The following is a 14,808-nucleotide window of genomic DNA, read 5'->3' on the forward strand; positions in this document are numbered from 1 at the left end:
GTCAGAGTCAATAAAAATCCCTGAACGGCTTTGGTTGACAAACCGGTTGCTCCAGGCTAGAAAAAAAAAACAGTAGCATCTGGTTGTGCAGTTTCAATAGAATATTTGAGCTCGGTTTGATTGACAGTTTAAAGAGGCTATTAAAGGATTAACTGTTTGTGTTGTGGGGTCTGAATAGAAGTTTGTTTTTATGAGAGATTAACCACTTGAGATTTAAAAGCTTTGAATGGATTCTATTAATTAAAGTTTTTTCACTATCATATCAGTGAGAGCTGTATTAGATTGTTCTAAGTTTATTTTTCCACCTCCACATGGCTCCTGAAGTCTGCCCATGGTGGATACTGGTTGAATGGCTATGGAGATGGCATGGAGGGGCCAGGGGGTGCAGGTGGGGGCATGAATTGGCATGGAGGGTATGAGGGGGCATAGGGGTGGGTAGGGGTGTGAGAAGTGAGGGCTAGAGAGCCTAAAAGCTTCTGATAAAATCTGGGGTGAAGTCCCAGAGAACCGAGACTGTTGGCGCTAACCAGCCTATCTTGGCACTTGTTGCCCCTGTGACCACCTATGTTCTGCTTCTAGGGTTGGCAGGCCCAGCTCCAACCCATACCTGCCCCCCCCACCCCCCACCCCCAGACTCGCATGACTCAGAATATTTTTCACTGGGCGGACCCAGCAAATTGGAAATTTCCTGATTTGAGCTACCTGCCTCCAGCCCTAAATGTCTGCTAAGATGGAATGTCTGCGTTATTACTGTAAAAATAAAGCTGCTGAAGGCTTTGGTGTCTCACCAACTGAGACTCACTTTTCAAATCTGGCAATAGTTAGGATTGTTAAACAGTAAACATTGTGGGTCAACGCTCACAGAATTGCTGTATTGTCATCCCTACAATGCAATTGTTAATTTTTGCTGTATATGAATGGCAACATAATGAAAGGATAATAAAAGTTGCCAGTACTTACACATCGCTCAATTACTCCTTCCAGTTCTTCTAAAGCCATTTAGCTGCTGTTTTCTACTAGTGCTTAGAACTGGAATATACAGGAAAAACAGGCATTAAGTTTGAAGAAGGAAAGTGAACAGAAACCTCTGTGCAATTACATTATCCACGATCATTAATTAGTCATTCCACCAACAGCTCAGTTGATAAATTAACTACCCACTACAAAACTGAGTCATATGACCAGAAATATCTGAGATTTGAAAATATCCTAAATTATTTCATTTCAACTGAGACAGTGGTGTGGGCACCCCAACTTACTGAGGCTTGGGCTGGGGCATGTGTGAAAATTCAGGGTTCCCACTCTGTATTTACATCAGTTTTAATTTCAAACCCCAGCTGTATGGATAGCATCCTCCAGCATTGCCTCAGCTAATATCATACAACTTACGTACACCAGAATTTTCATTCTTCAGTTGTCTGGCTTTAGTAACATAACATACGATGTTTACCCAACAGGGAGATAATTTGACTCCAATATCAAGTTAGCTTTCATTTTGGCTGATCGAATTGAAAATAACAGGAGTCATTGGGGCAGTTTGTAATTGGTGCAGGCCTACGGTATATGTCAATGTTTATCCAGTAAGTAGCTGAACCATAGAAACTAGAAAGGTCCCAGGTTCAACTCCTAGTTTGTGGCAAGGTGACTGAGATCAACTAATTGCACAGACTAGGAATCAAACACTACAATTGGTTGAGGCTTTCCTGGGTAGTACATAGTACATCAGTACGTAGATGGGTCGAATTTCAGCCAGAGTTTCAGTTCCTGATTGCTACTCAGTAATCACTTCCGAAAGTATTTTTTAATTCATTCTTGGGATGTGGACGTCACTGGCAAGGCCATCCCTAATTAACCCTGAGAAGGTGGTGGTGAGTTACCTACTTGAACCACTGCAGTGCATGTGGTGTAGGAATACCACAGTGCTGTTAGGGAGGGAGCTCCAGGATTTTGACCCAGTATTGACGAAGAAATAGCGAAGCATTTCTAAATCAGGATGTTGTGTGATTTGGAGGGGAACTCATAGGTAGTGGTGGTTCCAAGCACCTACTGCCCTGTAGGCAGTAGATGTTATGGGTTTGAGAGCTAATGCACTGCACCTTGTAGATGGAGCCACATTGGTGGAGTGAATGTTTAAGGTGGTGATGGGGTGCCAATCAAGTAGGCTACTTTGTCCTGGATGGTATCAAGCTTTGTGTTGTTGTAGCTGCACTCACCCAAATAGAGAGTATTCCATCACATTCCTGACTCATGTCTTGTAGGTGCTTTGGGAAGTCAAGAGGTGAGACACCCGCCACAGAATACCTAATCTCTGACCGAATCTTGTAATCACAGTGCTTATATGACTGGTCCATTAAGTTTTGGTCAATGGTGAACTCCCTACTTGCAGATGTTGATAGTGGGGGATTAGGTAATGGTAATACCATTTTTTTAATGCCAAGCAGAGACGGTTAGATTCTCTTGTTGGAGATAGTCATTGCCTGGCACTTCTGTGCCACAAATGTTACTTGCCACATCTGCACGTGGTATGAGGTGAGCACAGAGATGGGGGAAAATGGTCCTCTACATGGGCTGTGCCCCACAGGCCACTTTCTGGTTGTTAGGCGCACAGTCAGTTTCATCTATGGTTGGTTTCACCAGGAACTAAATCTAATGTCTGTTGAAATCACCTGTGTGTGATTAATATGAAGGACAGCTGAGATAAAGAACATAGTTAGTCCTCCAGCCCTTCTGAAAATCAAAACTTTCCAGACTGGAGGGTTAAAGAAGCAAAATAAGCCAAGGAAATTTAAAGGGATAAGCTAAATCTTCCCAGTTTTCAAGGTTTGGAGGAGGGTAAGGATGGGAGTCAGGACAAAAGGATGAGGATGAGAACAGTGGGGAGGAGCTTCTTATATAAACAAAAGCTGCGGCTGGAGATCTGAAATAAAAACAGAAAGTGCTGGAAAAATTCAGTAAGTCTGGCAGCATCTGCGGAGATAAACAGAGTTAATGTTTCGAGTCCAATATGACTCTTCTTTGGAACTGAGAGTGTCATATTGGACCTGAAATGTTGGGCAGAATTTTCCCCCTGTTGGGGGAAGAGGGAGGTTGATGAGCTGGCGTGTGCGGGCGTACTTCCGATCGGCGCCCCCAATCAGAGGCGCGACACCATTTTACATGGGCGGGCCAGTTGGCCATTGACAGGTCGGCGGGCGCACAGCTGATTTTGCTGCACCCCCACCTTCCTGAAAAGTTAAATGGGGCGAGGTGACGTCAGGAGTTCCGCCCGAGGTAATTTTACGCGTCGGCAAGTGCCCCCCCCACCCCGCAACCCACCCACCCACCCAACTCGCTGATGGTAAAATCCTGCCCGTTAACTCTGTTTCTCTTTCCACAAATGCTGCCAGACCTGCTGAGCAGCTTCTTATGTTTGGGGGCCTGAAAGGGGTTCTTGCTTTATGGTTAGGGTTTGTACTTTTGCATGGGATTCTTGCAATTTGTGTATGAATTTCAATTTTCTGTGTATCAGGACTCATAATTCTGCAAAATCATTCAACCCATTCTTGCTTGGATGTGACACCCTGCCTTCAGCCCTAAGTTTGGGTGCCCTGCTATACTTGGGAGTCGACGGATATTTTTGGGCAGAGCAGGAGCATTATTCTGTATCTATCTTTAGTACCTGTTTCATACTGTAAGTCAGGCAAAAAAATTGGAGGAAAAACTCCATTTCCCACCATGGCACTGCTTCATTTTAATGAGTAAGACAATGGATAACAAAGCTTTAGCCAGCAATATTTATTAATTGCAGTGAAAAACTCAATGTATTCAGCTGTGCTTCACCTGATGCACATAGACACCCTCCCCCAAAAACAAAACACACATGGAGTGCAGTTTTGCCACACAGATGGCAGTGTGATATTTGATTCTGGCTCAGATGGCTCAAGTTGCTAAATTCTTTGTGGTACAGAATGTAGAGATGAAAAAAAACTATTTTGACATTGTTACTGGAAATGTTTGGCAAATCTGTTCAATTCAATTTACCTTTTTCTTTCCTCTTGTTAAACCCCAGGCTCTTAAACTTAGCAATAAGTAAGGTTTGCTGGGATCAGCAGTTCTGGATTAGAACATAAGAAATAAGAGCAGGAGTAGGCCATTTGGCCCCTCAAGCCTGCCCCGTCATTCAATAAGATCATGGCTGATCTCCCCCAGGCCTCAACTCCTCTTTCCTGCCAACTCCTCATAGCCCTCAACTCCCTGATACTTCAAAAATCTATCTACCTCTTCATTAAATACTTTGTGATGTAGCCTCCACAACTCTCTGGGGTAGAGAATTCCATACATTCACTACCCTCTGAGAGAAGAAATCCCTTTGCATCTCAGTTTTAAATGAGTGTCCCCTTATTCTGTAGCTATGTTCCCTAGTTCAAAATTTCCCCACTTGTGGAAACATCTTCTCAACATCTACTCTGTCAAGCCCCCTCAGTATCTTGTACATTTCAATAAGATCACCCCTTATTCTTCTAAACTCTAATGAATAAAGGCCTAGCCTGTTTAGCCATTCTTGATAATTCAACCTTTTTATCCTTGGAGTCAGCCTAGCGATTCTCTTTTGAAGTGCCTCCAATGCCAGTATATCCTTTCTTAAATACAGGGACCAAAACTGTACACAGTACTCCAAGTGTGGCTTCACCAATACCCTGCACAGTTGTAACAAGACTTCCCTATTTTTAAACTCCAACCCCGTAGCAATACAGGCCAAAATTCCAATTGCCTTCTTAATCACTTGCTGCACCTGCATGCTAACTTTTTGTGTTTCATGCACAAGAACACCCAGATCCCTCTGTCCTGCACTTCTTTGAGTCTCTCTCTCTCTCCATTTAAATAATAGTCTGCCTTTTGATTCTTCCTACCAAAGTGCATGACCTCACACTTTCCTCATTACATGCTTTCCTGCTTATTTTTGATCCCAAACTGACTCCAAATTATACCTTCTTTGATAAAGTTGGTTCAGGACTTAACAGTGCACCTTCCTGCCATGCCATGGCACATCGTAGCAGTTGGGAATACTTTTGAAATAAAAGTGCATTTACCAACAGGCAAGATCAGCCAACTCATGCACTAACTTATTTTCTCATAGTTCAGTGTGGCACATTTCGCAAATACCAAGTTTCCTGTGCCACTCTGCACTCTCAATTGCAATTTTTTTTGGTACAGTAGCTTCAGCTATGCAACCAAATAAACAGTTAAGCTCGTGAAATCCCGGAATTCCACAGAAAACAAGACTCGGGTCAAGGTTAGGTGTGAGGCCGCATCTGTGTCATGTTTTGAAAAGGTCAGTTCAGTTTGAAGGTCTGCCCATCATCTTGGCAATTATGTCTTGTTTTGTCTTTCATCTGTCCTCATTCTGAGGGTTGACTGCACTATGAACAATCTTTCTCCACTGCCCTCACTGTTTGTCCCATAGAGGACAGTCCACATTCTACTATTACCCATCCTCACCATAATGGGTCTTCCCAATAATTTGACAATTGCACCCAATGAACCCCAAAGTGAGTGAAGAAAAATGAGTCTTGTTTTTGAATTGCCAGATTGGTGGCAACTGAAAGGGCTCATACTAAAAACCTGCCAACAGTTGCTTTGAATTGCGTGAAAAAATACTTTCCTTCACTACCTCAACCTTGAATGGGAAGAGGAAATCACTTTGCTATTGGTCATGGAGTGAGATTTTAGGTAAGGGAGTGAGAGGCAGATTGCAAACACACATGCGAATTAAAACCAAGGGAGTTGCATTTATTTTCAAAGCAAGAACAGACCTCAATATAATTTTAATGGACTGGGTGGATTTACGATTGCAGTAAGAATGCACGGGACACCTACAAGCAATTCAACACCTTCCTCCCTCACCCCCCCCCCCCACAAATAAAGATCCATCTCAAAAAGCTGAACACTCAATCAATAAATTTTACGCTCGGCCCCTCCCCCACTGTTCTACCGAACACGAGCACACATGCCGCCCACTGACGGTTGAGTTTAAACGGGAACGTTCCATTCCCTTCCCCGACCCTTCCACTTACCTCCTCAGCGCAGCTGCGCAACACCACCTCTCCTGCGCGCGCATCCTCACGCAACATTACGCTCAGGGGGCGGGACTTTCTAGCGTCACGTGGTACTCCGGGGAACGCCCACGCGCCCCCTCTTCCACCCCGCCAGGGCAACTGTCAAAACTGACAAGTTGACACAACATCATGCTGCGTTTAAAAATTGTCCTTCCCTTTGTACTGGATCAGTAGCTTTCGAACGCAATCACAACCAGCTATTCACAATATATATCAATAATTTAGATGCTGGAATCAAATGTAAAATTTCCAAGTTTGCTGATGACGCAAAACTAGGTGGGAATGAGAGAGTGCTGAGGAGGATGTAAAGAGGCTTCAAGAGGATTTAGACAAGCCGAAACAAAAACAGAAATACCTGGAAAAACTCAGCAGGTCTGGCAGCATCGGCGGAGAAGAGCAAGGTTGACGTTTCGAGTCCTCATGACCCTTCAACAGAACTAAGTACAAATAGGAAAGGGGTGAAATATAAGCTGGTTTAAGTGGGGGGGGGGGGGGAGAAGTTGGGGGGGGGGTGGTTGTTGGGACAAGCAAGCAGTGATAGGAGCAGATAACCAAAAGATGTCACAGACAAAAGATCAAAGAGGTGTTGAAGGTGGTGATATTATCTAAAAGAATGTGCTAATTAAGATTGGAGAGCAGGACAAGCAAGGTAGCTCTACTGGGGCTGGGGTGAAATAAACCATGGGTGGAATACATTTAAAAATAATGGAAATAGGTGGGAAAAGAAAAATCTATATAAATTATTGGAAAAGACAAAAGGGAGGGGGAAGAAACGGAAAGGGGGTGGGGATGGAGGAGGGAGTTCAAGATCTAAAGTTGTTGAACTCAATATTCAGTCCGGAAGGCTGTAAAGTGCCTAGTCGGAAGACGAGGTACTGTTCCTCCAGTTTGCGTTGAGCTTCACTGGAACAATGCAGCAAGCCAAGGACAGACATGTGGGCAAGAGAGCAGAGTGGAATGTTGAAATGGCAAGCGACAGGGAGGTCTGGGTCATGCTTGCGGACAGACCGAAGGTGTTCTGCAAAGCGGTCACCCAGTCTGCGTTTGGTCTCTCCAATGTAGAGGAAACCGCATTGGGAGCAACGAATGCAGTAGACTAAGTTGGGGGAAATGCAAGTGAAATGCTGCTTCACTTAAAAGGAGTTTTTGGGCCCTTGGACGGTGAGGAGAGAGGAAGTGAAGGGGCAGGTGTTACATATTTTGCGTTTGCATGGGGAGGTGCCGTAGGTGGGGGTTTAGGAGTAGGGGGTGATGGAGGAGTGGACCAGGGTGTCACGGAGGGAACGATCCCTACGGAATGCCGCCAGGGGGGGTGAAGGGAAGATGTGTTTGGTGGTGGCATCATGCTGGAGTTGGCGGAAATGGCGGAGGATGATCCTTTGAATGCGGAGGCTGGTGGGGTGATAAGTGAGGACAAGGGGAACCCTATCATGTTTCTGGGAGGGAGGAGAAGGCGTGAGGGCAGATGCACGGGAGATGGGCCGGACACGGTTGAGGGCCCTGTCAACTACCGTGGATGGAAAATCTCGGTTAAGGAAGAAGGAGGACATGTCAGAGGAACTGTTTTTGAAGGTAGCATCATCAGAACAGATGCGACGGAGGCAAAGGAACTGAGAGAATGGGATGGAGTCCTTACAGGAAGCGGGGTGTGAGGAGCTGTAGTCGAGGTAGCTGTGGGAACTTGCCCACATGTCTATCACACTCAGTGCCATGCGCCGTAATATGAACACACTCGACCTCTCCCTCCAGCAGCACCGCCGCACCCTTTTTCAAAGCTGCTCGTGCTGCCAGTTTCATTTTATTCTTCATCTCATCCGACGCCTCAACAAGAAACTTTCTCTTTCTCTCAAGTGCTAAGGAACCCAAGCTCCAACAATTCATCGACACCAACATCCATCTAGGACCCTCCACCCCTGCCTGTCCCTCCGTCCCCACCCCATCTTCCAATCCCAGCCCCGGCCGTGTATTCACTATACCCCCTGACCTTCCCCTCTCCGACGCTGAATGTTCAGTGCTCAGCAAAGGACTTAGTTTCATAAACTTATGCCCTCATCTCAATGAATTTCGGGCTTGGCACGATGCTGAACTCTTCTTCTGCCGTCTTCGTCTCCGTGCTCACTTCTTTGGGCAGGAGTCCTCTCCCCGTTCAACGGATCCTTTTACCCACATCCAATATTCTCCCTCCACCTGGACCCCTTCCTCTGGATTCTTACCTTCTCTTGATCTTTTCATTGAGAACTGTCGGCATGACATTAGTCATCTCAATTTCTCTGCTCCTCTCACCCATTCTAACCTGTCTCTCTCTGAACTTACTGCACTCCGTTCTCTCAGGTCCAACCCTAACATTGTCATCAAACACGCTGACAAGGGTGGTGCTGTTGTTGTCTGGCGCACTGACCTCTACCTCGCGGAGGCTGAGCGTAAACTCACAGACACTTCCTCCTACCTCTCCCTGGACCATGACCCCACCACTGAACATCAAGCCATTGTTTCCAGGACTGTCACTGACCTCATCTCCTCTGGAGATCTTCCTTCCACAGCTTCCAACCTGATAGTCGCCCAACCTCGGACGGCCTGCTTCTACCTCCTACCCAAAATCCACAAACAGGACTGTCCCGGCAGACCGATCGTGTCAGCCTGTTCCTGCCCCACGGAACTTATTTCTCGCTATCTTGACTCCCTTCTCTCTCCCCTTGTCCAGTCCCTTCCCACCTACATCCGTGATTCCTCTGACACCTGACGTCACATCAACAATTTCCAGTTCCCTGGCCCCAACCGCCTCCTCTTCACCATGGTCATCTAATCCCTCTACACTTCCATCCCCCACCAGGATGGTCTGAGGGCTCTCAGCTTCTTCCTCGAACAGAGGCCCGTACAATCCCCATCCACCACTACTCTCCTCCATCTGGCTGAACTTGTTCTCACACTGAACCATTTCTCCGTTAACTCCTCTCACTTCCTCCAAATAAAAGGTGTGGCTATGGGTACCCGCATGGGCCCCAGCTATGCCTGTCTCTTTATGGGGTATGTGGAACATTCCTTGTTCCAGTCCTACTCCGGCCCCCTCCCACAACTCTTTCTCCAGTACATCGATGATTACTTCGGTGCTGCTTCATGCTCTCGTCGGGACCTGGAAAAATGTATTAATTTTGCTTCCAATCTCCACCCCTCCATCATTTTCACATGGTCCATCTCTGACACTTCCCTTCCCTTCCTTGACCTCTCTGTCTCAATTTCTGATGATAGACTGTCCACCAATATCCATTACAAGCCTACCGACTCCCACAGCTACCTCGACTACAGCTCCTCACACCCCACTTCCTGTAAGGACTCCATCCCATTCTCTCAGTTCCTTCGCCTCCGTCGCATCTGTTCTGATGATGCTACCATCAAAAACAGTTCCTCTGACATGTTCTCCTTCTTCCTTAACCGAGGTTTTCCACCCACGGTAGTTGACAGGGCCCTCAACCGTGTCCGGCCCATCTCCCGTGCATCCGCCCTCAAGCCTTCTCCTCCCTCCCAGAAACATGATAGGGTTCCCCTTGTCCTCACTTATCATCAGCCTCCGTATTCAAAGGATCATCCTCCGCCATTTCCACCAACTCCAGCACGATGCCACCACCAAACACATCTTCCCTTCACCCCCTCCGGTGGCATTCCGTAGGGATCGTTCCCTCCGTGACACCCTGGTCCACTCCTCCATCACCCCCTACTCCTCAACCCCCACCTACGGCACCTCCCCATGCAAACGCAAAATATGCAACACCTGCCCTTCACTTCCTCTCTCCTCACCGTCCAAGGGCCCAAACATTCCTTTCAAGTGAAGCAGCATTTCACTTGCATTTCCCCCAACTTAGTCTACTGCATTCGTAGCTCCCAATGCAGTTTCCTCTACATTGGAAAGACCAAACGCAGACTGGGTGACCGCTTTGCAGAACACCTACGGTCTGTCCGCAAGCATGACCCAGACCTCCCTGTCGCTTGCCATTTTAACACTCCACCCTGCTCTCTTGCCCACATGTCTGTCATTGGCTTGCTGCATTGTTCCAGTGAAGCTCAACGCAAACTGGAGGAACAGTACCTCATCTTCCGACTAGGCACTTTACAGCCTTCCGGACTGAATATTGAGTTCAACAACTTTAGATCCTGAACTCCCTCCTCCATCCCCACCCCCTTTCCATTTCTTCCCCCTCCCTTTTGTCTTTTCCAATAATTTATATAGATTTTTCTTTTCCCACCTATTTCCATTATTTTTAAATGTATTCCACCCATGGTTTATTTCACCCCAGCCCCAGTAGAGCTACCTTGCTTGTCCTGCTCTCCAATCTTAATTAGCACATTCTTTTAGATAATATCACCACCTTCAACACCTCTTTGATCTTTTGTCTGTGACATCTTTTGGTTATCTCCTCCTATCACTGCTTGCTTGTCCCAACATCCGCCCCCCCTTCTCCACCTCCGCCCCCCCCACCCCCCCCCCCCCCCCCCCCCCAACCAGCTTATATTTCACCCCTTTCCTATTTCTACTTAGTTCTGTTGAAGGGTCATGAGGACTCAAAACGTCAACCTTGCTCTTCTCCGCTGATGCTGCCAGACCTGCTGAGTTTTTCCAGGTATTTCTGTTTTTGTTTTGGATTTCCAGCATCCGCAGTTTTTTGTTTTTAGACAAGCTGAGTAGGTGGGCAAATACATGGCAGATGCAGTATAATGTGGATAAGTGTGAAGTTATCCACTTCGGTAGGAAAATCAGAGTATTATTTAAATGGTAAATGCTGGAAAAACTCATCAGATCTGACAGCATCTGTGGAGAGAGAAACAGTTGACGTTTCAAGTCTGTATAACTCTTCTTTAGAACGGACATACAGACCACTTGAGAGCAGTCATACGGACTCAAAACGTCAACTCTGTTTCTCTCTCCTCAGATGCTGTCAGACCTGCTAAGTTTTTCGAGCATTTTCTGTTTTTGTTTCAGATTTCCAGCATCTGCAGTATTTTGCTATTATTTAAATGGTGATAGATTGGGATATGTTGATGTACAAAGGGACCTGGGTGTCCTTGTACACCAATCACTGAAAGCAAGCATATAGGTGCAGCAAGCAGTTAGGAAGGCAAATGGTATGTTGGCCTTCATCGCGAAAGGATTTGAGTGCAGGAGCAAGGATGTTTTACTGCAATTGTACAGGGTCTTGGTGAGACCACAACTGGAGTATTGTTTGCAGTTTTGGTCTCCTTACCTTAGAAAGGATATACTTGCCATAGAGGGAGTGTAGCAAAGGTTCTCCAGACTAATTCCTGGGATGTCAGGATTGTCGTATGAGGAGATATTGGGTCAACCAGGCCTATATTCACTGGAGTTTAGAAGAATGAGAAGGGACCTCATTGAAACATAAAATTCTGACAGGGTTGGACAGACTGGATGCAGGGTGATGTTTCCCCTGGCTGGGGAGTCTAGAACAAGGGGTCACAGTCTGAGGATACGGGGTAGGCCATTCAGGACTGAGATGAGGAGAAATTTCTTCACTCAGAGCATGGTGAAACTGTGGAATTCTCTACCACAGAAGGCTATGGAGGCCAGGTCACTGAATATATTTAAGAAGGAAATAGATAGATTTCTAGACACTAAAGGTGTCAAGGGGTATGGAGAGAGAGGGGGAGAATGGCATTGAGATAGAGGATCAGCCATGATCATATTGAATAACTGAGCAGGCTCGAAGGGCTGAATAACCTACTCCTATTTTCTGTGCTTCTATCCTTATTTCACTATTGTCAAACTAAGGGTTGGCAGTGCGTCAGGATTGATATTTGTGTAATAGATGTAAACCTATTTTTGGGGGATCAGTTAGCTCAGTTGGCTGGACAGCTGGTTTGCAATGCAGAGTGACACCAACAGCCTTGGTTCAATTCCCATACCAGCTAAGGTCATCCATGAAGGCCCTACCTTTTCAACCTCATCCCTCACCTGAGGTGTGGTAACCCGCAGGTTAAACTCACCACCAGTGGTCTCTCTCTAATGAGAGAGCAGCCTACGGAACAACAGTGACTTTCACTTTCAAACCTATTTAAAGATGTGCAATTGTGTTCATTTTCCTGTATTAAATATCAAAAGAAGGATTTAGACAAGTTGAATGAGTGGGCAAATACATGGCAGATGCAATATAATGTGGATAAGTGTGAAGTTATCCATTTCGGTAGGAAAAACAAGATGGTAGAGTATTATTTAAATGGTAAATGCTGGAAAAACTCAACAGATCTGACAGCATCTGTGGAGGTGCTGTCTATAACTATAACTTCAGACAGGGTTGTTTTCAAAAGATCTAGAAGTTGTTATGTGTAGAATAATGTTAAAGTTAAATTATAGTAGATTGAGGGCTTCCTTAATTGGTCAGAAGCTAAGTACTCTGCCTAACTTGATATTGAAACCTCTAATCCTGGATATAGAGTTGGGGTGCACCATAGACCAAAACTTCAATGTTCTGGCTGTGTATCGCAATATTCTTATATGCCTCTTTAGTTATTTTTTCACTCAGGTCACTTTTAAAGCTTCCCTGTGCAAATTCGATTCATTTTGTTTGCAGTGACTGCATTGCAAAAATAAATAATTTTACTGTGAAGCAATTTGGGATATCCTGAGGCAAGATAATATATATCATGCTCATTTATTCTTCTAATTAGCAAGTATCAGCAGTAAATATAAAAACAACTTTAAATTTAGGAACATAGAACTTAGGAGCAGGAGTAGGCCATTCGGCCCTTTGATCCTGCTCTGCCATTCAACAAGATCATGGCTGATCTGGTTGTGGTCTCAACTCCAATTTCCTATCTGTCTCCCATAACCCTTGACTTCCTTGTCTATCAAAAATCTAACTCAGCCTTGAATAATTTCAATGACTCGGCCTCCAGTGCTTTCTGGGGAAGAGAATTCCTTTGGGAGAAAAAAATTCTCCTCATCTTCATCTTAAAGGGGAGACCTCATTCTTAAACTGTGTTCCCTAGTTCTAGCCTCCCACAGGAGGAAACATCCTCCCAGTATCCACCCTATCAAGTCCTCTCAGGATCTTATATGCTTCAATAAGGTCATCTCTCATTCTATATATATTTCTGCACTATCTTGTGCTATCATATTTCCAATGTTTATTTAATGAAGGCCTTTTAATATTTATTTCCCCTTATTGGTTGTAGCATTAAAACTGAAAAAATATACAATACTTTAGCACATAGGATAGGCAATTAACATTAGGAGCAAAGAAACAATTGCCCTACCAAAATCAATCTATATTACCTCATAATGCACTCTAGAAGATTTTGGATATTTGCTATTAACTGATTCAACGTAGACTGGTTAATAGAAAAGCTAAATCAAAGAATAATATGAGTTAATAAGTTTATTGAATGCTATGCTATGTCCTAGAAATACATCTGGAACATATGAACTTGCAAGCTTTGCTATATCCTGATATTGCTCTGTGATACATTATCTTGAACTGTTATAGGAAGCTAGCAGTAGTATATAAAACTGTACACTATCCAGTCCCTTGTTATGATTAGTGCTTTTGGAAAAATCTAGCAGCTGCTAGAGCTTGTTATTATATAATGAGATTTAAGCTTCGTAGTGTGATTGCCTCTTTGTTCCTACTATTAAATGATTTTCATATACACTGACATTACCTATTTCTTAATTCTTGGTAATGTAAATAAAATTGATATGTAAGATATTAATTCATTTTTATTGGTGACTTATCTCAGTTTGACAGCACGACATAATCCTTTTGTTCCTAAATAGATTATTGCTAATTCGAACTGAAATCTGGTGCATACAGTCTTTAGTTGAGTTTTATAACACATATAGATGAACATTTGTTTTTGTCCAAAACATAAACATTGTTAATATGAGTTAAATATCAGTGAAACATTTAACATTTCATAGATAAATATCTCTTTTGACACAAGCTTCTGTGCTTTTCTTCAATGATTTAAATGCTTTCCTGAAACCAACAAAGGATATGATAGACAAACAAACAGTCATATCTAATAGTCATGTGCTGGCAATATAGAAATATTATTTCTAACTATTTTTACTTACTTCCTGACAGGACTTTGGAGATTGGAATGTTTATATCTGAGTTAGTACTAACTCTGACTGGAATCCTAGTAACATTCTCCTGATGAGACAGCTCCTGGAGATACTTATCTCTCATCTGTTTCCCTAATTGGATTTCTCCTCTGCTGATTTTTATTACTACTGCAGCTTCATGATTGGATCGCTCACAGAGATTTCCCTTCTGTGAGGGTAATAATATAAAACATGTTTCCTGTTTTTCCAATTGGGTCTCCCTAAGCCACACTGTAGTAATTATGAAACAAAAACAGAAAATGCTGGAAAAACTCAGCAGGCCTAACAGCATCTGTGGAGAGATAAACAGAGTTAATGTTTCAAGTCCGTATGACTCTTCTTCAGAGCTAAAGAGGTAAAAATGTGATGAAATTTATGCTGTTTAAGGGGGATGGAGCAGGTGAAGCTGGATGGAAGGCCAGTGGGGGCAAGGGAGAGATTGACAAAGATGTCATGAACAAAAGGACAAAGGGGGTGTTAATGGTAGTGGTAAGGGCTAAAGGAGGTTTTGAAGGTGGCATTAAGGTAAGAATGCAGTATGTGATAATAGCAGGACAAAGGTAAGTATTCTGAAAAGAACAACATGAACAAGTGACAGATGGC

The 14,808-nt window shown here is 44.3% G+C and overlaps 1 protein-coding gene across 3 annotated transcripts in view; it reads right to left on the bottom strand.

Moving 5' to 3' along the window:
• The window catches only part of glmna (glomulin, FKBP associated protein a), a 42,494-nt gene extending 28,297 nt beyond the window's left edge, over nt 1-14,197 (bottom strand). For 2 of the 3 annotated variants that reach the window (XR_013579286.1, XM_078560786.1), the window contains exons 1-2: nt 6,054-6,122; nt 961-1,029 (exon numbers count right to left, since the gene is read on the bottom strand). Coding sequence is in view for 2 of the 3 variants with exons in the window: in XM_078560786.1 (XP_078416912.1) it covers nt 961-999 (39 nt within the window). In the remaining variant the exon portion in view is untranslated. Of the gene's footprint in view, nt 1-960; nt 1,030-6,053; nt 6,123-14,175 lie in introns of those variants that run through there. The other variant, XM_078560787.1, reaches the window with a different exon arrangement.
• Between the last annotated feature and the right edge of the window lie 611 nt (nt 14,198-14,808).

Source organism: Cetorhinus maximus, chromosome 17 (assembly GCF_964194155.1).
Source record: "Cetorhinus maximus chromosome 17, sCetMax3.hap1.1, whole genome shotgun sequence".
Classification (NCBI taxonomy): domain Eukaryota; kingdom Metazoa; phylum Chordata; class Chondrichthyes; order Lamniformes; family Cetorhinidae; genus Cetorhinus; species Cetorhinus maximus.